This window comes from Prionailurus viverrinus, chromosome F1 (genome assembly GCF_022837055.1).
Source record: "Prionailurus viverrinus isolate Anna chromosome F1, UM_Priviv_1.0, whole genome shotgun sequence".
Lineage (NCBI taxonomy): Eukaryota > Metazoa > Chordata > Mammalia > Carnivora > Felidae > Prionailurus > Prionailurus viverrinus.
The window spans coordinates 56870055-56895926 of NC_062577.1; the positions used below are offsets into that span (position 1 = coordinate 56870055).

General features: G+C 46.5%; 1 protein-coding gene across 1 annotated transcript; it reads right to left on the reverse strand.

The window, feature by feature from the left end:
- Window positions 1-1397: 1397 nt before the first annotated feature.
- Window positions 1398-24510, reverse strand: HHIPL2 (HHIP like 2). The gene is made up of 9 exons (XM_047840875.1): window positions 24208-24510; window positions 20337-20989; window positions 19309-19452; window positions 16401-16732; window positions 15484-15610; window positions 9632-9777; window positions 5393-5474; window positions 3229-3311; window positions 1398-2000 (listed from the first exon to the last, which is right to left on the reverse strand). Exons 1-9 carry the CDS (start codon window positions 24508-24510, stop codon window positions 1636-1638), a joined length of 2235 nt encoding a protein of 744 aa, XP_047696831.1. The 3' UTR covers window positions 1398-1635.
- Window positions 24511-25872: the final 1362 nt, after the last annotated feature.

A 25872-nucleotide genomic window follows, 5' to 3' on the forward strand; every position in this document is an offset into this window, starting at 1 on the left:
AAGCTCAAATATTTGTTCCAGAGGTAGGTCCAATCTCCCCGACTGACCTGGGATGTTCAGCCACCTTTCAACAGAGCGACCCAGGGTAGAATTCCTCCCACGTTTATGTTGGGGTCTTCATCTAAGAAGATGTAAAAAGCATAAAACACCAGAGCTGGTGAGATCCTGAGGTTTATGTCTATCCTAGACAGTGTTCATAAGAGTTCCAAAGGTAGGCAGAAGTAAAACAAAAGCCATGAGATAGGGCAAAGGAAGTGGCTAAAAAAAGATCTAAAAATGATCTTCAGAAAATGACCAGTGTTTTGTATCTTTCATAAAGGCCGAACAAGAGAAAAGGAATCAAAAAGAGGCCTGATGTATTTAGATTTGGTTAGGTTAGCCTACAAATAAAGATTGCTAAAGGAAAAAAAATGGAATCTGTTTCTTTGGATCTAAAACAAATCTATGCAGGTTATGGAAAGTATACCAAACACAGTGGTTACATGGCCTCTGAAAGCCCTCCATAACCCCGGCATTTCACGATTTTGTTCTCTGTACAAAAACCAAATTTGGCCAAATTTGCCAACACTGTTCTGGATGATTTGCAGGATTTGAAGAACTTCTCAGAGACGGGGATCATTTCCTCCCTTAACTCTTTTACTCCTCAAATACCCGGGTGAGAGCTACCAGCCCTCGCTGAGTGCCCTACAGGGTGGCGGGTGCACAGGGTATTGACAGGGGTGTTGGCTCCTGTCCAGCTGATCAGTTCCCCGTCCCCTCCCTGCTGTGGTCTAGGGCAAGTAGCTTAAGCTCACGAAGAGTCACTTTCCTCCTCTTCAACAGAACATTACATGGCAACGCATAGGAAGAAAGGTTTTGAGGTTTCGGATAATGTATATAATCTTGGCACATAATAGGTACTCAAAATGTAGTCACGTTCATTCTGCTATTTGCCAGGGCAAATTAGTAGGTGCCAGAGTTCAGAACGTAACCTGTCCTTATTCGGTCTGTGAGCTGCAGCCTGGGGCAAAGGACAGGGACAGGCTGGAGGGTCTTTCCTTAGAAATATGTCTTTTCAGGGGCGCCTGGGCAGCTCAGTTGGTTAAGCGTCAACTTCAGCTCAGGTCACGATCTCACGGTTCGCGAGTTCAAGCCCCATGTCGGGCTCTGTGCTGACAGCTCAGAGCCTGGAGCCTGCTTCGGATTCTGTGTCTCCCTCTCTCTTGGCCCCTCCCCTACCCCTGCTCTGTCTCTCAAAAATAAATAAATGTTAAAAAAAGATTTTAGAAAAAGTAATATGTCTGTACAGCCCTCCTCTGGGACCTGGGGTGAGGTCACACTGATGGAGCACACCAGATTTCTTAATGCCAGACAAACATCCAAGAGATCAAAGGATACATGTCTGTCTGAGCAAGTATTGATTTATTACTTTGGGTTGTAGGCATTTGTAAAACAAAAGACATCCAGTGGGAGTCCAAGGAGGCTTACCGACCAGTGCGCACAGTTAGCCAGGTGCACTGGCATTGTGGGATCTGGTCTCTCCATAAAAGCAGACAAGGAGCATCCGTTCAGATAGCAAGAGTGGAGAGGACAACCACACCGGCCCTAAGTCAGGCTCCCTCTGCCTGCCCACTTCTGACTCCAGCTCCCGTCCACCTAAAGCCCAAGTTCAGCAGCAGGGGCTCCCATGGGGCGAGGCAATTCTCCCCTGGCACGTCCCCCGGCCAGCCACCCTGACAGAAAAGGCCGACGGAGACTTCTGCCGGCTCGGCTCTGCCTGACCCTGCCACTGTGGCTTTTCCGCCTCATCTTCCTCTTGCCCTGGGAGCCTGGGGACCACACTCTGGCTCTCTTCTTTGTCCCAGGCCCTCGAAATGTCTTCCTGCTGCTTGTGGGAGAAGCTGGCTTCCTGGAGGGGCCTTTCAGAGATGAGCTCCCGACTGGCCAAGAGGCTGAGGTTGCATTGGACAATTTTCTAGCAGCTTTCTCCGACTGTTCCTTTAGCAAGTCCAAGACTGTCTCTGGGAAACGAACATTTATTTAGTGAGAAACAGAAGTCCTGGAAAGTGGCTCTAAGGGAAACACCACCCAGGGGGGCCAACATGGCGGAGAAGTAGGGGGATCCGTACTTCCCGCATCTCTCAAACAAAGAAGGGCTGAAGCCAAAGGACTTTGAACCCCAAGAGTTTGGGAAGAAAAGAGACTGAGTCTACCAGGGAAACATCCTCCAGGAAACCTACGACTGCATGAGGGTTCTTCAATATACAGTCTTTAGATGGGCACCTAGCTGGTTCAGTGGTAGAGCATGTGACTCTTGATCTCAGGGCTGTAAGTTCAAGCCCCATGTTGGGTATAGAGATTACTTAAAAGTAAAATCTTTAATATATATGTAAATTCTTATATTTTTTTAATTCCCTTAACTGGCCTTGATCTAAATATATTACTTTTTTAATAGGGTCACTCCAGTGATTCATGGCTCTGGAATAGTTCCCTTAAGATAGTATGCCTCCTGGGGCACCTGGGTGGCTCAGTCAGTTAAGAGTCCAACTTTGGCTCAGGTCATGATCTCATGGTTCATGAGTTTGAGCCCCACATTGGGCTCTGCGCTGACAGCTCGGAGCCTGGAGCCTGCTTCCGATTCTGTGTCTTCTCTCTCTGCCTGTTCTCTCCCTGTTCTCTCTCTCTCTCTCTCAAAAATAAATAAAAACATCTTAAAAATTAAAAAATTAAAAAAAAATTTAAAAAAAAATTATAGAGGATAGTATCCCTCCTCTATAAGTCTTTCCAGAATCCCTACTCTACTCACTCTCAGGGTCCCCTCAGTCTCCTGGTATAATGGCTATATATAATGGTATAATGGTATAATATATAATGGTATAATGGTATATTTATTTCTTTATTTGCCTACACTACATTTGCCTGAGCTCCTACAGGTCAAGTTCACTGCTGTAGCCCCAGGGATTAGCACGGTGACTGCCGCAAAGTCAATGGTAAGTGAACGATGCCCAGTGAATGACTGATGAGTGGATAGAGGACAACAGGTCTCCTCAGAAGCAGGTGCCACCCGGTATGCATACTCCAGTATACAGAGAGGTATAGACTGAGCCACGAGTTACACTCCTCATCCAGAGCAGAAGCCCTCAGTGGGGAACAGACCTCCCACCCTGGGAAGATTGGAGTGTGTTTGCAGAGGGCACTGTGCCTGCATCTCAATGCCAAGGCCTGGGCCTGAGACAAAGACAGACTCACTGGCGAGTGGCCTGAACCGGACCCGCTTACTCCTGGTTTTCACCGGCACTGCCTTGTACTTGCACTTGCCTGGCGGTGCTCGCCTAAAAACAGATAGAAAAAGTGGGGACACAAGATTCTGAAGATGGGACCAGGAAATCAAGGTCACCAGAAGGTATACATTTGCAAGAACTGGATTCAGCTCTCCTTTATCCATGAGGATGGGGCAGATGTAGGAGAAAATATATGATGAGCTCAGATAGACAGGAGAAAGAACAAGGATATCACAGGGACATCATGGGCTCTTGGGACAGAGGGTAGTGAGGGGGTCAGGGGCAAGGGCATGATGACAGATAGAACTGGGTTCAAAACCTGGGGACCATGAGCAAGTAAACCTTGATATGTATCAATTTCCACATCTATAAAATAAAAAAGTAATAGTATCTATCCTCACAGGGAGATCAAATATGAGCTGTGTACTTGGCATACCATAAATGATTGATGTCACTTTTTTTTATTTTTTTAACGTTTATTTATTTTTGAGAAACAGAACAGATCATGAGTGGGGGAGGGGCAGAGAGAGAGGGAGACAGAATCCAAAGCAGGCTCCAGGCTCCCAGTTGTCAGCACAGAGCCTGACGTAGGGCTGGAACTCACTGACCTCAAGATCATGACCTGAGCTGAAGTCGGACACTCAACTGACTGAACCACCCAGGCAGCCCGATAAGTAACTTTTAAAATTATTTTTTTTATTTATTTTGAGAGAGAGAGAGAGAGCAAGTTGGGGAGGGGCAGAGAGACAGGGAAAGAGAGAATCCCAAGCAAGCTCCACACTGTCAACACAGAGCCTGATGCAGGGCTCAAACTCACAAACTTAAGAGATCATGGCCAATGGGGCGCCTGGGTGGCACAGTCGGTTAAGCGTCCGACTTCAGCCAGGTCACGATCTCGCGGTCCGGGAGTTCGAGCCCCGCGTCGGGCTCTGGGCTGATGGCTCAGAGCCTGGAGCCTGTTTCCGATTCTGTGTCTCCCTCTCTCTCTGCCCCTCGCCCGTTCATGCTCTGTCTCTCTCTGTCCCAAAAATAAAATTTAAAAAAACGTTGAAAAAAAAAATTAAAAAAAAAAAAAAAAGAGAGATCATGGCCAAAATCAAGAGTTGGTTGTTGGCTGCTTAACCGACTGAGCCACCCAGAAGCCCTAAAATTATTTTTTAAGGAGATTTAAAAAGAGAAAAAAAGGATACTTGGAACAGTGCCCAGCACATAACAAGTGCCCCACAGATGATGATCATGATGGGGGTGATGGTGAGGGCTCCTGTCCCAGGCCCCCTCCGGCTGGCTGTACCTCAGGCAACGTAACTTACCTGAATACCCTCACAGATGGGAAGCTGTGTTGTGGCTTTTGCCCGATCAGTTGGTTAGTCTCTGAGCCAGGTCGGCAAAAGAGCAAAGTAAACGATATTCACCACCAAGTGAATAAATACCGCCAAAAGGGTCAGGTGGACACTAAAGGCACTAAACAACCGGTTTACGACACTTACCTAGGACCTTGAGACCTCCACCAAACCCAGGACACAGGGCAACAGTACTCACTCAAGGGATCACAAGTACACACCCAATTGTCAGATGATCCCAGACAGAAGTTTGCAGAAGCATATCAAAAAAAAACAAAAAAAACAAAAAAAACAACAGGAGCCATAGGTCTAGACCTGTCATCCCAGAAAGGCTTGAGATCTTCATTTCTAACCACAAAGAGACCATTTCTCAAATATTTCATAAATTCTACAGACACGTCGCCCTGCACATTCGTTTGCCCGATCTGCTTTTTATCTACAGCACAGATTTGCTTCATTGATCATTTCTGGTAATTCCTGGGGAGTCAGGACTATTTTTATGATCTGCCATGAAGATAAGGGCTGATAGGAATGCACCAAAGATGGGCACTGGGGTGGCTCAGTCGGTTGAGCACCTGACTCTTGACTTTTGGCTCAGGTCACCATCTCGTGGTTCATGGATTCAAGCCCTGCATTGGGCTCTGCGCTGGTGGAGCCTGCTTGGGAGTCTCTCTCTCTCTCTCTCTCTCTCTCTCTCTCTCTCTCTCTCTCTGCCCCCCCCAAAACAAATAAATAAAAATAAATAAAACTTTAAAAAAATGCACCTAAGAAGGAAATGAGACCAAATCTCACCTTGATGGGTCAACAAACTTGTAAATAGATCCGTGTGGTAGGTAGGCACTCGGGTAAGAGGTGGCCAGGAAATAGAGCTCCCCTGAGGACACAGAAACACACAATCGGGAACAGGACGTGAGGCAGGGCTGAGACACAGAGCTGGGTGCACAGGAAACGGTCCACAGGGGGTGGAAGCCCTGAAATGGAGTGAGCCCCAGGAAGGGAACCCCAGAATCCTGTCGCTGGGCCTTCACTGGATTGTGAGCTCCCCAAGGAGAAAGTCCTTCTCTGAGTCCTCAAGGACTAGCTGAGAGTGTATCCCAACAGGAGTACATTTCTGTTTACATTCACTGGACCAAAGGTTTCCCCTTATCTCTTGGCTGTCAGAAACTTCACCTTAACCAATCTCCATTTCCTTCCCCATCTATTTACTACTGACAAGGATTCTCTGTGGAACCCCAAAATAGCGATCTCCAGGCTAAGGACCATTTATTAGTCACCTCACACTGCCCCTTCTTGAGTCCACGGGCGCCTCTCCCCACCAGCCCTGCCTCACTTTTCCATTACCACCTTCTTTCCTTGGTCTTTGGGTCCTGCGTTTCCCCGGACCCTCCCACTCTTCAGTCTGTCCTCCTGGCCTTCTCCACACCCCGAGAAATCACCCCTACCCATGGTCACCTTCACCTCTTTGAGGAGGAGACCTTGTCCCTCCCGTTTCCTCCAGTGTGAACACTCTCCACTCACTGTGACTACCTCACTCTGCCTCTTCTCACGCTTACCTGTGAGGGACAGATAGGATAGGGTTGACGAGAACAACAACATTGGCGTTGCAGCCACCTGACTGAGTTCTGAGAACACCATTTGCTAGACGTTGTCTTGGGAAAACTCTCAACCTGTGTAACCCTCACGTGACCTATTCATTTGTACAATGGGGCTAATGATCCCCCCACATGACTCTTAGGTATTAAATTAGAAAGCGATCATCAGCCATTACTCCTTACACCGTAATATTTGTGCCACTGCCCTGGACTGCCCTCTCAACTTCATGGAAGTAAATGTCTACTAAACTGCAAACTGGAAAAGCCTAGAACTTTAGAGAGCTCTGAGTTATTTCAACAACCTTCTTCCTTGAATTTGTGGAGGATGGTGACCAATGTCTGTCTCGTGCCGGATGTGAGGCTTACGGTCTTCACAGAGCACCCCCTACCACTGCCTAGTGGACTTCGGATTTTGTGTGCTCACGAACTGTTTTATCATCTTGTCCTACAGCCAATTTGCCTCCTCTGATTGGATATCCCGGGCACTTTCCATTAGACAAAGGAGGTGTCTACCAAGGGCCTGCCTGTACACAGGGTGCCCTCATGCAGGAGCCCCTCGCAACCACACCTGCTCTGGCTGAAAACCCCACGTTGTGGCATATTCTCTACACAATATGTAAATTGTATGTCCTAAACATGCCAGAAACTCCCCATTGTATTTTTAGGGGAAAACAGTGCTAGAAGCGAATTTCTGTAATTTTTTTGAGTTTATTTTGACAGAGACAGAGACAGAGAGAGAGCACATGCAAGCAGGGGAGAAAAAGAGCAAAAATCCCAAGCAGGCTCCATGCTGTCATCGCAAAACCCAACTCCGGGCTCGATCCCACAGACCATGAGATCATGACCTGAGCCAAAATCAAGAGTCAGACACTGAACCAACTGATCCATCCAGGTGCCCTCCAACTGACGATTTAAAAAATGCATTTTAGGACAGAAAAGAACTATACACACACAAAAACTATAATATGCCACGTAAAACAAAATGCATGTGATGTCAATTTATTGCAAGCATTAGTTCTTCGACCAGCCCTCTTGAGAATGCACTTCAGTGACCGACATTCAGAGATCCAGCCCAGGGGGACCCAGCAACGGGGGCGCCCCATGCCCACCCCGCCCTCCATGGTGGCCAGCTGTCAGCTAGAACATCTGGAAAACACCGCCACAGTGGAGGCAGAGCTCTGGTTCAACCAACAACGACGTGTCTACAGCTGGTGACTGATAACAAAATAATGACATACTCAGATCTAAAAAGATGTCCTTCAGTGGGAAAGGCTATGGCATGAGCAGAAAATCTGAATCACTCCGTACAAAAACACAAGAGCAAGCAACTCTGGAAGAAAATAAACTTGCCTTGAAAACAGCCCTCCTGGCTTCAAGGCCACCTTGGGCAAGTCTGGCTTGGGAACACCCTGGCAAGTCCACTCGAGAAAATTCAGCCAAGGACACTCAGTCTTGTTTGCCAGATGTACCGACTGGTATTCAAACACTGCCTGTTTTTCTCCTGCGAGAAGCTTACAGGCACAGCAAACCAAACCGCCAAAGCCACGGTTTCTGAGGCCTGAAAAGGAGCCAGCCGCAGGAGACAGCAGCCTGGGATGCCAGGGCAGGCCCGCCCCCGGGGCTCTAGCCTCTGGGGAGAGGAAGCTCTGGCCTCGGAGGACTCCAGCCTCGCTGGGGCATCAGCCTCCAGAGGCCCCGCCAGGCCTGTGGCTTTCCCATCGCCCTCTTTGCACTGAGCACCATCCTGCCGGTCTGTGGTTTCTCTCCTCTTGCGTATGTTTGGACTTCCAATTTGGAACTCACTTTGCTCTATTAAGAATGCTTGGGGGCAGCTGGGTGGCGCAGTCGGTTAAGCGTCCGACTTCAGCCAGGTCACGATCTCGAGGTCCGGGAGTTCGAGCCCCGCGTCAGGCTCTGGGCTGATGGCTCAGAGCCTGGAGCCTGTTTCCGATTCTGTGTCTCCCTCTCTCTCTGCCCCTCCCCCGTTCATGCTCTGTCTCTCTCTGTCCCGAAAATAAATAAACGTTGAAAAAAAAATTAAAAAAAAAAAAAAAGAATGAATCCTCTAAAATATCCTCTGCCTCTCTAAAATATTCATCTCAAACTATTTCTCATACGCTAGGAAAAGGTCCAGGAGCTGACTAGATTTCTTAGCGTCTTGCTCAAAGGAAAGTCTTGCACGGGCACCGTAGGGCTCAGAGCGGGAAGAAACCCATTACTGAGGAAACCTGCAAAGCTCTGGTTTTCACTCACAGAGAATCCCAGGTCTGGAAGGGGCCCTGAGAGACCACTTTCTTCTCTTCCCTGACTCCGAGCATGGCTAGCGGCAGTGCCCAATACCAGAAAGGTCACAGGCCCTGTTCTCCTCACAAAGTAACATTTTAGCTTTCAAAATGTAACAAAGCATAGGTAAAGCTGAAATTCAAAATCCATTTTCTGATTACAAAATTTGGGGAAATTTAGTAGAGCCGAGTCTCTCTCCGTCTTTGTGTCTCATAGGTGCCTAGGCGTCTGGCTTTGCTGATGCCCTTAACAATGTCTGTCTAGCGAATAGCCTCCCACCTAGCTGTTTACCTTTTCCCCAGGTCTCTCAGGAAAGAGATTCTCCCTTGCACACTCCCAGCAATTACCCCACAGGCTCCTGGCAGGGTCAGCAAAGAGCACAGCCGGCGGGGGGCCCATCACCACAGGCGCTCTCTCCCAGGCAGCAACAGCAGGACAAATATCAGTGTCCACGTGGTCTGCCCCACGGCTGGCCCTGTCCACCTTCCTGTGACTGCAGATTAGAATGAAATCAGGGAGGGGGACATGAATCTCCTTCATGATCAAAAGACCGGAGCGTAAACCTTGATTTGCTCCTCCCACAGTCGGTGTGGGCCCCAACCAAGAAGGGGTAGGTTCTGTTGCATATTCGGTCTGTTGCCTCACTGGACAAATAGGCTTAATAATTACATCGTGGTGGTGTTGCAATTACTAAGTAACATAAAAAATGTAAAGTGCTTAGGATGATATCCGGTACATTATAAAAGTTGACTCAGTGGTAGTAAAAATAGGGGCACCTGGGTGGCTCAGTCGGTTAAGCATCCAACTTCAGCTCAGGCCATGATCTCACGGTTCGTGAGTTCGAGCCTTGCATCAGGTTCTCTGCTGTCAGCACAGAGCCCGCTTCGGATCTCCTGTCCCCCCCACCCCCCCCCGCCCCCTCCCCGAGCGTGCATGTGCGCACTCTCTCTCTCTCTCTTAAAAATGAATACACATCTAAAATAAAATAAAATAATTAAAAAAAATAAATGGTAGTGAAAATAGAAGGGATGGTTGCTACTTAAATGAAAATAATAGTAACCGTAGTAATAATTGTTATAATAAATGTTTAGCTCACAATGCCCATGACGATTTAAGTTCCAGTAAGCAGAAACAGAATAACCCTGTATATTTTTACCTGCTTCATCTTCAGCAAAAGAGATGATAAATTTGCTGTAGGTGCTGATCAGCCCTGGGAAGGCACAGGATTCAGTGCTGCCCAGGCAAATGTCCCGTTTCTTCCATTTCTTGGTTTTCCTATCTTCCTGCAAAGCCATAAGTCGACTAGATGAAAAATAAAACCTTTATTATAGGAATCCATAGTTTCACCCTGCAGATATTTTTCCTCCTGGAAACAAAGAATCTCTGAGTACTAGCACTGAGTCACCCATAGGAGAACAACACCTAGCCTCTCCCAAGAATCAAAAAGCTATTTCGAGATACCTTGGTCACCTGCTTGTGCTAGATGGAGAAGCTCATCTTCTATATAGGAGGAGCCGGATGCTCAGTAAAGGCTGCATTACTACAAAAGACTAATCTAATTTCTATTAGTTTGCAACCTTTGGCTAGTTGCTCAACTAGCTGAGCCTCAGTTCCCCTATCTGTAAAATGGGGAATGGTAATAGAATTTACCATGGACAAAAGTTGCAAAGGTTAAGTAAGATAATATACATGAATATCTCCCCAGTGAGCTGGGCATATAGTAAGTGCTCAAAACTTGTAGCTATTTTCATTGTTATTATGTCTATGGAGTAGCAGGTAGATACTTTAATATCCCTCTATCATCTATTTGACCTAAAAGCAGGGTTTTTTAAAAAAGGAATATGGGTGTATCAGGGTTTCACATGAAACATTTTATGGAAACAAGACATGTTCAACCCCAGGTGATTCTGGTGCATATGCTTCGACTAAGAATCACTGAATATCAACCAAGTGATACGTAAGCAGACGGAGTTGTGGGGAAAACATAAAGAACAATTAAATCCCAGAGATCTAACAAGTGATGATAAAAGAACTAACCAATTACTAACTCTACCCAACCTCTGGAACCAAGAATTGCAGTATGACAATATTACCATCCTTCCTAATGAAGATGGGGGTAACAAGGACCAGATTTACCCTCTCATCTTAAACAGTCAAAAACCTAGACAAAATAGAATGACAATTTTTTAAGTTTATTTATTTATTTTGAGAGAGAGACCAGAGGACGGGCAGAGAGAGGGGGAAAGAAAGAGAACCCCAAGCAGACTCCACACTGTCCATGCAGAGCCCGACATGGGGCTCAAACCCACAAACTGTGAGACCAAGACCTGAGCCAAAATCAAGAATCGGACACTTAGCCAACTGAGCCACCCACGTGACCCCTAGAATGACAGTTTTTAAAAGACCCTGGAGGGGCACCTGACTGGCTCATTCAGTAGAGCATGTGACTCTTGATCTCAGGGTCATGAGTTCAAGCCCCACATTGGGCATGGAGCTTACTTTAAATAAATAACTAAATATAAAAGACATTGGAGATCAGACAACAAAGGGCTATGTTCCCTATGAGATGGGAAATAAACAAGGTAAACCCTAAAATTGTCCCAGTCTACTACCTTGAAAAAGTTTCCAGCTTGAGGAAGGAAAACACAGGCAGAGCCAGCAGACTCCTTGAGTTGAAAAGACAGTAAGTTGAAAAGAGTCCAGGAAGACCTATATAGGAAGAGTATGCAGGACAGATATCGGAGAAAAGAGGGAAGCACAGAGAATAGGCTCCCGAGATCTGCAAAGTGCCCCCCTCAAGTATCCATCAGTGTACTTAACAGCACATACATATGAGGAAACTACTTAAATCAGGGGGGAAAATTAGAAAGAAAAGCACCTGGCTCTTACTCAGGGTCAGGCACAGTGTAAGTATAATTCACAGGGCACTGAAAAGAGTTTGTAGGAAAATCCTGCCTCAATATTAAGGAATAGATAGTTCCAGAATAAGCACCACATTGGTTCTACATAACAAATATTAACAGCAAGACTTGAAAGGATCAAACTATTTCCAAGTAACTAAACTGTGTCCCAGAACAAAGCTCAAGAATATTTATGGACATACAAAAAATACTCAGCACCCACAATGTTAAATTTACAATGTCTGGCATCCAATAAAAAATTACTAGGCGGGTAAAGAAGGAGGAAAATACAAACCATAATAAAGAGAAAAATCAATCAAAACTGACAAAGAATTGCCACAAATGTTAACATTAGCAGAGAAAAACATTAAAACAGTGTTTTTTACTATGATTCCATATATTCAAAAAGTTGGTAGAGGCATGAGAGAGACACAAAACACCCAAATCAAGTTTCTAGAGGTAAAAAATTCCATCAGTGCAAACACTGGATGGAATGAATGGCAGATTAGACATTGCAGAAGAAAAGATTCATGAACTGAAGACATAGCAATAGGAATTATCCAAAATTAAACACAAAAAGGAATAAAATTTCAATATGTATAGATCATCAGTGAGCTGTGGGAAAACTTTAAGCAGCCTAATATACACATAATTTGAGAAAAAAATGAGAAGAAAAAACAGGGTGGGGAAACAGAAAAAATATTTGAAATAATTATAACCAAAAAATTTCCAGATTTGATGTAAGCTATAAATTCACAAATCCAAGAAGTTCAACCAAATCAAAGCACAAGAAGAAGAAAACTACATGAACACATATCATAATGAAATTGCACAAAACCAGTGATAAAGAGAAAATCTTAAAAGCAGCCAGAGAAAACATGGCAGATTAAATATGGAGGAACAAATTTAAGGATGACAGCAGATTTCTCATTGAAATTAAGACAAAGCAGAAGATAATGAACAATATTTTTAAAGAATTCAAGAAGGGCTTCTGGATGGCTCAGGCATCCCACTTCTGAAGTCAGCTCAGGTCCTGATCTCATGTTCATGGGTTTGAGCCCCACATCTGCACTGAGAGTACAGAGCCTGCTTGGGATTCTCTCTCTCTTCCTCTCTCTCTGCCCCTCCCCTGCTGTCTCTCTCTCTCTCTCTCTCTCTCTCTCTCTCTCTCTCTCAAAATAATCTTAAAAAAAAAAAAGAATTAAAGAAAAAATAGGTCAACAGACTTCTATACCTAGCAAAAATATCTTTCAAAAACAAAGGGGGAAAAAGACACCAAAAACAGAAAGGATTCATCACCACTGGACTCATTTTTCAAAAGATGTTAAAGGAAGTTCTTCCAGCATTGAAAAAAAAAAATTACATCTAATGGAAATATACAGAAAGGAATGAAGAGTATTGGGAATAGTAACTATATTTGTTTCTTGCCACCACTCTCATACATTACCACTACTTGGCTTAAAATAACCCACATTTATTCTCTTACAGTTTTGGAAGCCAAAATCCTGAAGTGGGTTCCACGGGGGCAAAACCAAGGTGCTGGAGGCTCTAAAGGAGAATCCATTTCCTTGCCTTTTCCAGCTTCCAAAAGCTGTCCTCATGTCTTGACTCACAGTCTCATCATACCACTTCTGTTGTTAACACTGACTTCTATCTCTTCTATCTTCAAATTTCCATCTACCTCCTTCTTCTAACGATATCTGTGATTACATTTAGGACCCACCTAGATAATCCAGAGTAATCTCCCAAATCATAGACAGTTTGTTTGTGACCACAATCAAACTAAATTATAAATCAAACAGCAGAAAGATCTCAGGAAATCTTCAGATATTTGGAAATAAATAACACACTTCAAACTAGCTTGTAAGAAAATAAGCCAAGGGGAATTAGAAAATATATTTAACTGAATGAAAATGAAAACACAATCTATTGAAATTTATGGGATGCCATTAAAGCAGTACCTGAGGGGAAATTTGTAGCACTAAACACACGTGTTAGAAAAGATTACAGTGTCAAGTCAGTGACCTCAGTTTCCATCCCGAAGCTGTATAATGTTATTTGAGTGTGGACTTGGATTAGTTGTAAATGTATATTGCAAACTCTATGCAACCACTGAAAAAGAAAAAAAAAAGTATGAGTGATGTGCTATGACAGTGGAGAAACGGAATTATGTAGAATGCTCAGTTAAATCCACAAAAGGTAGAAAAAGAGTGAAAAGACAAAAAATAGGAACAAAGAACAAGGGCAACAAATAGAAAGCGGTAGTAATTATGGTAGATACTAATCCAACTAAATCCATAACCACTTTGGTTTCTTTTTTTTTTTTAATGTTTATTTACTTTTTTTGAGAGAGAGAGAGGGACAGACTGCAAGTAGAGGAGAGGCAGAGAGAGAGGGAGACACAGAATCTGAAGCAGGCTCCAGGCTCTGAGCTGTCAGCACAGAGCTCGACCTCACGAACTGTGAGATCGTGACCTGAGCTGAAGTCGGACGCCTAACCGACTGAGCCACCCAGAAGCCCCGCCAGTTTAAATATTAATGGTCCAAATGCACCAATTAAAAGACAGAAGAAATAATAAACAAACAAACAAACAAACAAATAACAGAGATCGCCCGAGTGGATCAAAAACCAAGACCTGACTATACGTTGTCTATAAGAAAACATTAGGCCTGGACGGCTTCACTTGGAAGAAACATGTAAGGAAGAAATAATACCTCTCTTTCACAAACTCATCCAGACAACTGAAGAGGAGGAGACACTCTCCAAATCATTCTATTAAAGCCGGCGTTACCCTGATGCCAAAATCTGGCAAAGATATTCCAAGAAAGAAAAACTATAGCTCACTATCCCTTCATGAACACAGATGCAAAATTTTCAAACAACGGGCTAGCATGTCAAATCCAACAATATGCTGAAAGGATAATACATCACGACCAAGTCGTGTTTCTTCCAGAAATGCAAAAGTGCTTCAATGATTTAAAAAAATCCATCAATGCAATCCATTATGTTAATTGCTAAAAATGAGAAAACCACATGATTTTCTCGCTAGATGCAAAGATGCATTTGGCAAAACACAACACCCATACCTAATACAAACTCTCAGTGAACTAAGAACAGACGGGAAACTTCCCCATCTGATAGAGGACATGTATAAACACCTACAACTGACATCATACTCATTGGTGAAAATGGAATGCTTCCCCCACTTCTATCCAATGTTGTACTGAAGGTGTAAGACGAAGCAATAAGTCAATAATAAAAGGCTTTCGATTCAGGAAAAGAAAAATATCTATATTCATAGACAAAATGATCTTCTACATAGAAAATCCAATAGAATCTACACACACACACACACACACACATAATATATATAACAAATAGATAATAAATATAAAATAAATATACAGTAAAAAACTGGAAAAGCCAAAAATAGGAGAATAGATGATTAATTTGTGGTATATTCATGCAATTGAATATCACAAAGCAATGAAGGGGAAAAACTACTGATACATGTGACAACAGTGATGAATTTCACCGATATTCTTGAATGACAGAAGCCATACGTGTACAAAAAAGAATACACATATATGATTCCACGTGTATTAAGTTCCAGAAGCAAAATTAATGTGTGATGGGAGTGGTTATCTCTGACTGATGTGCTTCTGTGTGTGTGTGTCAAGGAGAAAGGGGTGGTACTGACAGGCAATAGACAAGAAGGAAATTTCTAGAATGATGGAAACGTTCAGCATCTTGACATAGCTACAAGCGCATAGATTGTAAAACTTTATCCAACTGTGCTCTTAGAGATTGCATCTTACCACATGTAACTTAAATCCCAATAAAAATGTTAAAATTTAAAAAAACGAAAGGAGGGGCACCTGGGTGGCTCAGTCGGTTGAGCGTCCGACTTCAGCTCAGGTCATGATCTCACGGTCTGTGAGTTCAAGCCCTGCATCAGGCTCTGTGCTAACAGCTCGGAGCCTGGAGCCTGCCTCAGATTCTGTGTCTCCCTCTCTCTCTCTCTGCCCCTCCCCTGCCATGCTCTGTCTCAAAAATAAATACAAATATTAAAAAAAAAAAAAAAAGGAGATATTAATCCTCTCTTACCCACTCATGAAGTCCCCAAAGATGTAGAGGCCATTGAGATTTGGGGATTCACACCCACGGTAGACATATCCTCCGGTGACTGACTTCCCCACTGCATGGCCATAAGCATAGATGGGCAGAATGTCATCTGTCCAGGAACAAAGACAATGTCGTGGCTGACACTTGATAACTTCAAGGAATAAGTTGGGGCTTTCTAATGCAGTTGCCTGACTGAGTGGGGAACAGTTTATCTCTTGGTCTTTGGTAAGGCCAAGAGAATCACATTTATTTTTCTCAACAGACCAGCCACGATATTGGTGAGCTTCCCATGTGACTGGTCTCTGCATGCAGAGAGGAAGCCGAAAATTCCCCCACCTATGAGGCAGTGATCAGGTAATCGACACACCTAAGTTTATCCCCTAGGTTGACATGGCAGATACTCAGGTTTAAGGATTTGAATAACTTGTCTGTAAAGGGTCTGTAAGACTCCTTTGTAACCTAGAGGGACAAAAAAAGATTAAACACTGGTGAAGCACACCTTGATTATTGATGTTTAGGGATTGTATATGGAATATAGCACCTGAATGTATCTGGAAGGTCATTTCAGTGGGCTATTCCGATTGGGAAATAAATTAAAAACATACAGCCACCAATTTGCCTCTGTGAGTGGTTCTCAAGATAGTATGCCTGAGAATCATGTGGGTAATTTATTTAAAATCTCGATTCTCAGGTCAATCCCGCTCCTTCAATCCACCCAAGATTCAAACGCGTTAGGTTAACAAACATCCAACATGCTCCTGGCCAACACTACATCCTGCAAGACAGACACAAGGGCACCTGAATGACCCCCCTGGTACAGCACATTCTCAGGTTCTATTCCCCCACCTCCACGTCCAGCCCCCCCAATTCATTCAAGAAATCACCCAGAGGCTTCTCACCCAAAGAGGCATTGTGACAAAGTTTTCGGTCATAACATTCAAACCCTTCCTTTGCCCTCCAGCCATAGTTTCCGCCTTTCACAATGAGGTCAACTTCTTCAAACCTATTCTGTCCCACGTCCCCACAGAACATCCGGCCTCGGCCCCAGCGTGTGATGGGGTCCCCTCGGTCCACGGCACAGCGCCACATGTTTCGGATCCCGTAGGCATAGACAGCAGGGTGGGCCCCTGGCTCAGCAACAAACGGATTGTCGCGGGGGACTCGATACCGCCTGCCATCAGAGCCTGCCCCGTTCACGTCGATCCTTAACACTTTCCCCAGCAGGGAACTTCTGAAAGAAAGAGGGCCAGGAAATAGGCGCAGATCAAGTACCCGGAAACGGGACTGCTTGATCATCTGCTGGTATTATTTGTAATGTGTTTGAAGAATCTCCATACTGTTTTCCACAGTAGCTGCACTATTTTTCATTCCCAACAACAGTATGCAAAGTTTTCCATGTCTTCAGCAACACCTGCTGTCTTTTGGAAGGGCGGGGGTAATAGTCATCGGAATAGATACTAGGTGATATCTCATTGTGGTTTTGATTTGCATTTCCCTGATGATTTGTGACATTGAGCATCTTTTCAAATACCAGTCGAACATTTGTTTACAAGAGGAGAAAGTTCTAGAGATCTGATGTACAACATTGTCCCTACAATTAACAATATTGTATTTACACTTAAAAGAATTTTTAGGGGTGTCTGGGTGGCTCAGTTGGCTAGGCGTCTGACTTCAGCTTGGGTCTTATTTCACGGTTCATGACTTTGAGCCTAACATCAGGCTCTCTGCTGTCAGTGTGGAACCCACTTCAGATCCCTGTTCCCTCCTCTCTCTGTCCCTCCCCTGCTCATTCTCTCTCTCTCTCTCTCTCTCTCTCAATAATAAACATTAAAAAAATAAAATAAAAATTTTCGTTACAGTTAAAATCTTTTAAGAGGGTAGATTTTGTGTTAAGTATTCAAACTTTCAAACTAAATAAAATAATAAAATAGAAAATAAGGTAAAATAAAATGGCACAGGGCCAGAGATCGCCCGGGGGGACCTACTGATAGTCGATGCCAAACAACTGCTAGGAGTCACATGGGGAGACATGATTTTATATACACACATGATATTACATGTGTATGTGCATGAACTGATTATATGTGCGTGTACACACACACACACACACATATATATATACAGTCATGTCTATATGATATATGTGTATATGCAAAATGTTAAGACTTGACAGGTTTGGGCTCACAGAGAACTACTAGGCAAAAGTTTGATGTGACCCTGGCCCATGCAACCCAGAGCAAGCAAGCTGTAGTTTCCATTTTTAAAATGTTTTCGATGGAATGGTTTCTCTCAGGTTTGGTTTAACACTATGGATTTTTTTTTTAAGTTTATTTATTTAGAAATAGAGACAGTGCCAGTGGGGGAGGGGCAGAGAGAGAGGGAGGGAGAGAATCCCACGCAGGCTCCACACGGCCAGCACGGAGCCCGATGTGGGGCTCGAACCCACGAAGTCGTGAGATCATGGCAGTGGGGCCAAAATCAAGAGTCGGACGCCTAACCGACGGAGCCACCCAGGCGCCCCCGAATTTTTTTTTTTTAAGATGAAACCTTCACGAATTTGCACTTGTCCTTGCCCAGGCGCCATGCTAACCTTCTCTACAGTTCAATGTACGTGCTGCCGCCATGGGCACTAACAGCATGAATTCCTAAAAGGGGCTGGTTCTGTTCTTCCTCATATAGCGCTGAGGTCATAGAAAGAGCTTTTAGAGTGGCTCTGAGGGCAACTGTGGTCTCTGGGACTCCATTTCCACATTTGTAAAGCAGGGAAAAGAAACACTAGCTTGCAGTGTGGTTATAATGTAAGGGTTAAGGGAGGTATCTTGCATGGAGCATGTAAGGCAATTCCCCACACGCGGTAAAGGCATTTGACAGATGTTAGCTCTTGATTCTTAGAACTTTAATATTTTATTAGTAGGGATGATGGGACTCAAGTACTCGCTGGTGCAAAGGATCACATGACTTTTATCTAGGGCAGCAGGACCCTCATTGGGCTCTCTTGCACCAGATTGTCGGAGTATAAATTCTGGTCCTGCCACTTACTTGCTGTGCGGCCTTGGACAAGCTACTTTACTCCTCTCTGCCTCTATTTTCTGCGCTGTGCACATGACTATCATAATACCTACACTTCATAGGAACCATCCATCCCGTAAGTATTTCTGAAGTGACCCCCACTCCAGGCACTCTTCTAGGTGATGGGGATACATCAATTAACAAAATAGATAAAAATTCCTGCCCTTGTGGGATGTTAGAATTACATTCTTTTTTTTTTTTAATGTTTATTTATTTTTTAAAAAGAGAGAGGAACAGAGAGTGCAAGCAGGGGAGGGGCAGAGTGAGAGGGGGACAGAAGATCCAAAGTGGGCTCTGTGCTGAGAGCAGAGAACCCGATGTGGGGCTCAAGCCCCCAAAACGCGAGATCATGACCTGCGCCGAATTCGGATGCTCAACCAAGCCACCCAGGTGCCCCTGGAATTATGTTCTTAAATACACACAAGGTATTCAGAACAGTACCTGACACACAGTAAGTATTATGTTTGTCGAATATATGTATGAAACATTCTGAACTCGTCTCTGCATAGCATTCTGAGAGTTACATTCTGAGTGCATCCATAATATTCCTTACCACAAAGCACGTGTGCCTGAAATTTAGAGGACAGAAAACCAATTCTTCCTCCCACTTGCCTCAACAGAGGGGGTTACATCTTGCAGTAGGTGATTTGGATGAGACCCTCTGTAGACTCCATCTCAGCAAAAACGTACCAAGGGCTCACCCTAAAGGGGGTGGGGGGACAGATCCAACCAGCTTACTTGTTCTGAGCATTTCCAAACTTGCCGAAGGGATCCCCGGCCCGCCCTCCATCCCCGGTGAAGATGTACAGGTAGCCGTCCACACCAAAAAGAAGTTGTCCACCGTTATGATTTGAGGCTGGTTCTTCTATCTCCAAGATGACTCTGGAAGGAGAAGAAACCATGCATGAGGCTTTGATACAAACTGAAACTGCATCCTCTTGAGAGACCGAGAAATGGCTGGTCCCATCCAGCCAAGACCTGCTTCAGAGTTTCCAATGATCACAAAGCGTGGAGCTCTGAGACACCCCTTGTTTTCCAGTATGACTCCTTCATGGATCATTCTTCTTTCAGATCGTGATTTCACGAGCTGTGGACACAGCCAGGGTAGCAATCACTCTTTTGGGGGGCTCGGCCTTCCTCTCTGCTCTACCAGAACTCTTAACCCCTTCCTTTGCACAGCCCAGCAGGGATTAATCAATCAGGTCTCCCAGCTCTTTTCGATCCCCCAACCTGGCTATATGGGAAAAGAGAGAGAAGGCAGAAAGGAAAGAAGGACAAAAGGCAGAGTGGTAGAGCAGAAAGACCACGAGCTTGGAGTCAGAATTAAGTGCTTTATCTGATTGGGCATCGATAGATCTATGGCCTTGTGCCACAGCTTCCTGTGAGGGTAGTTCCCACGTTCAAGCTAAAGGGCCTGGAATCCAATGGCCACACAATAATCAGAGGCCACTATTACGTTCAATATATTGATCTGATCTGTAATCATTTCTCAAGCCCTTGTGGCTGCTGGCCATTGCTTACAATTCTGTAAAAACAAGCAAGCATGGTTCTGATTAGGTAACTCTAAGGGATGGCTACACGCCACAAAGACCCTCGACTCAGAAGCCTAACTTGTCTGTCCTTGTTCTTCAACAATGACTCCTTTGTCAACATTAGAAGCTAGTGGCTCTGAAACCAGAAAAATTTCCCTCTATCGCCTCAGAGGACAGACTGGCATTGTTTTGGGACACAGCCCAAAGTTGCCCATTCTCATGGGCACATCTCACCTTTCTGATTTGGGGTCGGCTTTGTTGGGATCAGCCCGAGAAACCTTCATCTCACTGATCCGGATCTTTTCTACCTTCTTCTTGCCCAGACATGAATAATAGATGTAGAATCTGCGGTTGCGGCGGAATCTGGGATGGAAAGCCAATCCCAAGAAGCCTCTCTCATCCCCTACCCACGGGGTAGTCAGTACGATGTTCTTGAGGTCCAAAAACGGTTGTTCCAGGCGACTCCCGTCAGGCAGATAGACCCATACCACCCCCACCTGCTCGGCCACAAAGAAGCGACGGGTGCCGTCCCCCGCGTGGACCATGGAGACGGGGTTCCTCAGCCCGTTGGCCACCTCGGTCAGGCAGAGCTGGAGGCAGCCCCGGCCGTCCTCGGCCACCACCCCCAGGTTGCGGTTGAGATGGTCATTCCTCAAGACGTTAGGGAAGCAGTAGTCCTTGTCGGGAAGGTTGAGGAGGTGACAGAAGTGGGCACTATCCTTTTCCCGTGTCTCCCGGAGGCGGCGGTCATTGGTCAGTAGGGAGATGGCAGAGTGGCAGTTCGAGTGGAAGGCAGAGCAGTAGTCAGAGCAGAGGCCAGGAAGGTTCCGGAGGGGCGTCTGAGGGTTCTCCGCATCGTAGAGATGGGCTGCGTAGGGTGAGCACTCCTGGAAAGAAACAGAAGCCCAGCTGGTAGTCGGACTGGCCACAGTGGGGCTGGTCCCAATTTGTGAGCAAGCAGAAGGAAGACGGTCTAGGACAGAATCCGGACTCTGGAGTTTCTGTTACCAGCTACTGGCAAAGCCCTTTCCTGGGGCCACATTTTCTAGCCAGTTAGTGCTTCTGGAAGGCAAAAAGAGGGGGAAATATTTCTCGCCCACTGTACTGTCTTTAGCATTTTAACTTAGTTCTTGACCCTGAACGTTTTAGTAAGTGGTGGTCTTTTTCTTTCTTTCTTTTTTAAAGAGTACCAAATTTCTTGGAGCCTGGGTGGCTCAGTGGGTTAAGCGGCCGACTTCGGCTCAGGTCATGATCTTGCGGTCCGTGAGTTCGAGCCCCGCGTTGGGCTCTGTGCTGACAGCTCAGAGCCTGGAGCCTGTTTCAGATTCTGTGTCTCCCTCTCTCTGACCCTCCCCTGTTCATGCTCTGTCTCTCCCTGTCTCAAAAACAAATAAAACATTAAAAAAAATTTAAAAATAAATAAATAAAGAGTACCAAATTTCTCCATCTTTCCCTTTAGTATAAATGCTGTATCTGCAAGGTTTTATGTCTTTATCCAAATCTGAAGCAATGTAGCAGAAGTTTCACATTTGTTAATCTGGGTGTTGGTTTTCTGTGCTTTCCTGTGTGGCTGAAATACTTTACAGCTAAAAATGAAATTACCAAAATGGACACACGATGTTATCACTCCCAGAAATTAGGCATCTAGCAATTTCTTCACTTATGTATTAAAAGTCTTGGGGCGCCTGGGTGGCTCAGTCAGTTGGGCGTCCGATTTGGGCTCAGGTCAGGATCTCACGGTTTGTGGGTTCCAGCCCCGCGTCAGGCTCTGTGCTGACAGCTCAGAGTCTGGCGCCTGATCCGGCTTGTCTCTCTCTCTCTCTGCCCCTGCCCCCCCCCCAAAATGAAAACATTTTTAAAAATTAAAAAACAAAAATCTTTAAGTGCTGGGTCGCCTGGGTGGCTCAGTCAGTTGAGCATCCAACTCTTCATTTTAGCTCAGGTCATGATCTCAGGGTTGTGGGCTGGAGCCCCAAGTCGGTGTCTCAGCTCTCGGCCCAGAGCCTGCTTGGGATCCTCTGTCTCTCTCTCTCTCTGCTGCTCACAGACTCTCTCAAAAATAAATAAGCATTTAAAAAATTAATAAATCAGGATGAGAGAGCAGTGAACAGAGCGGGCTGTGAGCCGCTCACCAAGGGACAGTCATGCAGAAATTTAGAGTCTGTGCAGCTGCTTCTACTCAGTTAGCTCAGGATATGGTTTCTCTATTAAGGAAAATAAGGCCCAGGAAGAGGTCCCCTGGAAGTCTTACACTGCTCTGGGCACTGGGGACAGGGAGCAAGAAGCACTGAGGCTTGTTCTAAAGGAACCTCCACCTGCCCCAGGGCAGAAAACCATTAAGGAAATGGCTTGTGCTGTTGTGACTCTGCCTTTGGCAAATATGATCAAAAGGGCAGGAGACTTGGAGCCTCAGCCTCTAGATTTGTGCCCCCAGCCCTGTGGCTGACCTTAAACAAGTTCTTTAAAACTCCGGACTCCTCCAGGCGCCTGGGTGGCTCAGTCTGTTAAGCTTCTGATTCTTTTTTTTGTTTTTGTTTTTAATTTTTTTTAACATTTATTTATTTTTGAGACAGAGAGAGAGAGAGCATGAACAGGGGAGGGGCAGAGAGACAGGGAGACACAGAATCTGAAACAGGCTCCAGGCTCTGAGCTGGCAGCACAGAGCCCGATGCGGGGCTCGAACTCACGGACCGCGAGATCATGACCTGAGCCGAAGTCGGCTGCTCAACCGACTGAGCCACCCAGGCACCCCAAGCTTCTGATTCTTGATCTCTGCTTAGGTCATGGTCTCATGGTTGGTGAGTTCCAGACTGCTTGGGATTCTCTCTCTCTCTCTCTCTCTCTCTCTCTCTCTCTCTCTCTTCCCCTACCCCACTCGTGCTCTCTCTTTCTCTCTCTCAAAATAAATAAACTTAAAAACAACAACAACACATTAAAAAACCCTCCTGTCTCCTTACCAGTACAATGGGGGTCAGAACAACTTCCCGCAGAAGCCTTTGCTGGGCATACACCGTGTGTGCGGAAAGAGGAGGGGCTGGGGAATTGTAATAAACAGACTCACGTAGGTTATTCTGATTCCTCCAACGCCTAAAACAGGAGAGCTGCTGAATTTGGCTTTCTGAGACTTCACCCAATAGGGAAAGTGGGAGGATGGGGAGGGGAGGGTGGAGACATCCTTACCAGGGGGTCTCTTGGAAATGAATAGTCTTAGTGCGGCTCCTAAGAGCCCGGCTTCTGCCCTAAACGGCTGGAGTTAAATTCTCCTGGAAACAGCGGAGGGGTGGTGCCTGAGGTCGGAGACTGCAGCCCTGGGCGATGCCACCCAGGCTGGCTGCTTTGTCCCCAGCACGGGAGTTGGGGCAGCCGGTGCGCCCGGGAATGGTGGCAGCGGGAGAGCCTGTACCTGCGCCGACATCGCCCGGGAGGGTGTCAGATGCCAGGTCTGCAGGGGGGCTTCCTGCCTCTTTGCCCCCAGCGCGTTATTACAGCCCCCACCCCCGCACCTTTCATCTGCTCTCCAGTGCGACTGTCCCCTGCACCCTGAGCACCTCTCTCCAGGGTCGGTGTGTGCTGCCTGCACCGGCAGGGGGGGATGCCCGCCAGGGACGTGCACTCTGGCCCCCGGAGAGCCCGGAGAAGGACTCTGTGAGTCCTTGCCTCCCGGCTCCACGATGCTGGGGAGGGCCTCCCACCACCCCACCTCCATCATCACCCCGAGGCCCCCTGGCACAAAGGACCCAGACAAGGACCCCAGCAGTTGCCTCCACTCCCTCCACCTCCTCCCTCATCCCTGTAACCACCACCTGTGCGTGCTGTGCCCCGCTCCCCGAGCAGCGCGGAGGGACCCAGACAACGCAGCCCTGAGAGCTCCATGAGGGACACCCACCTCCTCCTCCTGTGTGACAAACCAGAAGGGCCAGCAGACCCCAGGGGAGACTCTTGGAGCCCACCCCAGCACCCCCTGGCCTCAGTGCACCCACGCAGAGAGGCAGATGTCAGGTGCCCACGGAGCCCTCCACCCAGGACCCACGCCACCAAGCCCAGCACCCCGCACTTTGCTAAGCCTCCCCCCCTCACTGCGCTGAGGGGTTAGGCTCAGGCCCACCTGGCAGAGGATGTCCTTAATATAGCCACCACACAGCTCGTGGCCCTTGAGGTCAAGGTAATCCATGATGACCCTGTACCGGGCAGCAAGGCGGTGGTCCTTCTGCTGGTCACAGCAGCCGAAGGACTCATAGTCTGAGCAAAATTCGAGGTGCAGCAGGGGCTGGAAGGGGGGCCCGTAGTCCAGGCACTGGGGGTGTCCCTGCAGCAAGCCCACCTGGCCCAACAAGAATGTGAGGCAGAGGTGGAAAATGCCAGAAGAGGTGGGGAGGCTGGGGGCCCGGGCAATAGATGTCCTCAGCATTCTGGGCTTGGGAAGTCTCAGGCTGCTGTGTTGGCTCAGGTTGGCTCCCTGCTGTGCACTAGCTCCCTCCCTCTCCCCACCCCCAGGCTGTTTTCTTCCTTCCTCCCCACCCCCCACCCCCACCTCCCCTCACCAGGTTCCCTGAGGTGGTTTCTGAGCAGTGTCCCTTCCGCGGTCTGGGTGGCCAAGTGTCTCCGTGAAAACAGTGAGAGGTGTCCCTGCCCCTTCCAACCCAGACACGAAGCTGGCACCACGTTCTGCCCCCTACTGCTGAGTTATTGGGGTGCGTGGCTGCTTAGGAAGAGGCACAATGATGTATGTCCTTGGCAGGCGTGCTGTGATTCATTAAAACTGCTAAGAATTCCTGCAGTGGGGGTCTGGGGGGAGGGCAGGAAATTCACAATTTGTTTACAGTTTCTTCACAAGCTAGAGACCAGCACATATTATGTGGTTCCAGACTTCAGACTATGAAAGGGCAAGATGCGAGAGAGGTCCTGTAGTGCTGAATGGCATCCACTGGACCTCGGGTGTGGATCTGGGAGGATAGGGGGGTCGGTAGGGGGAGGCAGGGGGAGCTTATGGTTCCTGTGATCCGGACAGCTCTATATTTGCCGTGGCTGGAAGAGAGGACATTCCATGAATCTTGGATCCACAGCAAGGAGTAAGAAGAAAGGAGACAGTGAAGGAAGCGGGGAGTGTGGCCTGGTACAAACAAGGAGTCGGCAAGGGCTGTTGGGACAGTGTCTGTCCTCTTGGGACAGTGTCCTCGGGAGGCACACAACACAGGGGGGTCTTTATTTTTGCCAAGTCCATACCTGCTCTCAGGGCACACTTCCCCACTTAGTTTATGTTTCAACATTATCATTTAAGAATGTGTTTTGTTGGGGCACCTGGGTGGCTCAGTCGGTTAAGCGTCCAACTTCAGCCCGGGTCACGATCTCACAGTCTGTGAGTTTGAGCCCTGCGTCAGGCTCTGGGCTGATGGCTCAGAGCCTGGAGCCTGCTTCCGATTCTGTGTCTCCCTCTCTCTCTGCCCCTCCCCCGTTCATGCTCTGTCTTTCTCTGTCTCAAAAATAAATAAACGTTAAAAAAAAAATTAATAAAAAAAAAAAGAATGTGTTTTGTTTTATACATGTTCTTGGCACATGACAGGCCTTTGATAAATATTTCTTAAATGACTGAAGGACATGGAGTCCCAAACTCACACGACCCCAAACCCAGACAGAGGCATGAACCGGGGCACAAGCCTGCAGAGGCATTAGGTTCTGAGTTCACTTTCCTTCTGGTACTTTCCACGATTGTCCACTATCCGGAAATTTCCTCACTGGCAAAAAACTGCGCTTTGAAATGCAGATGAAATCA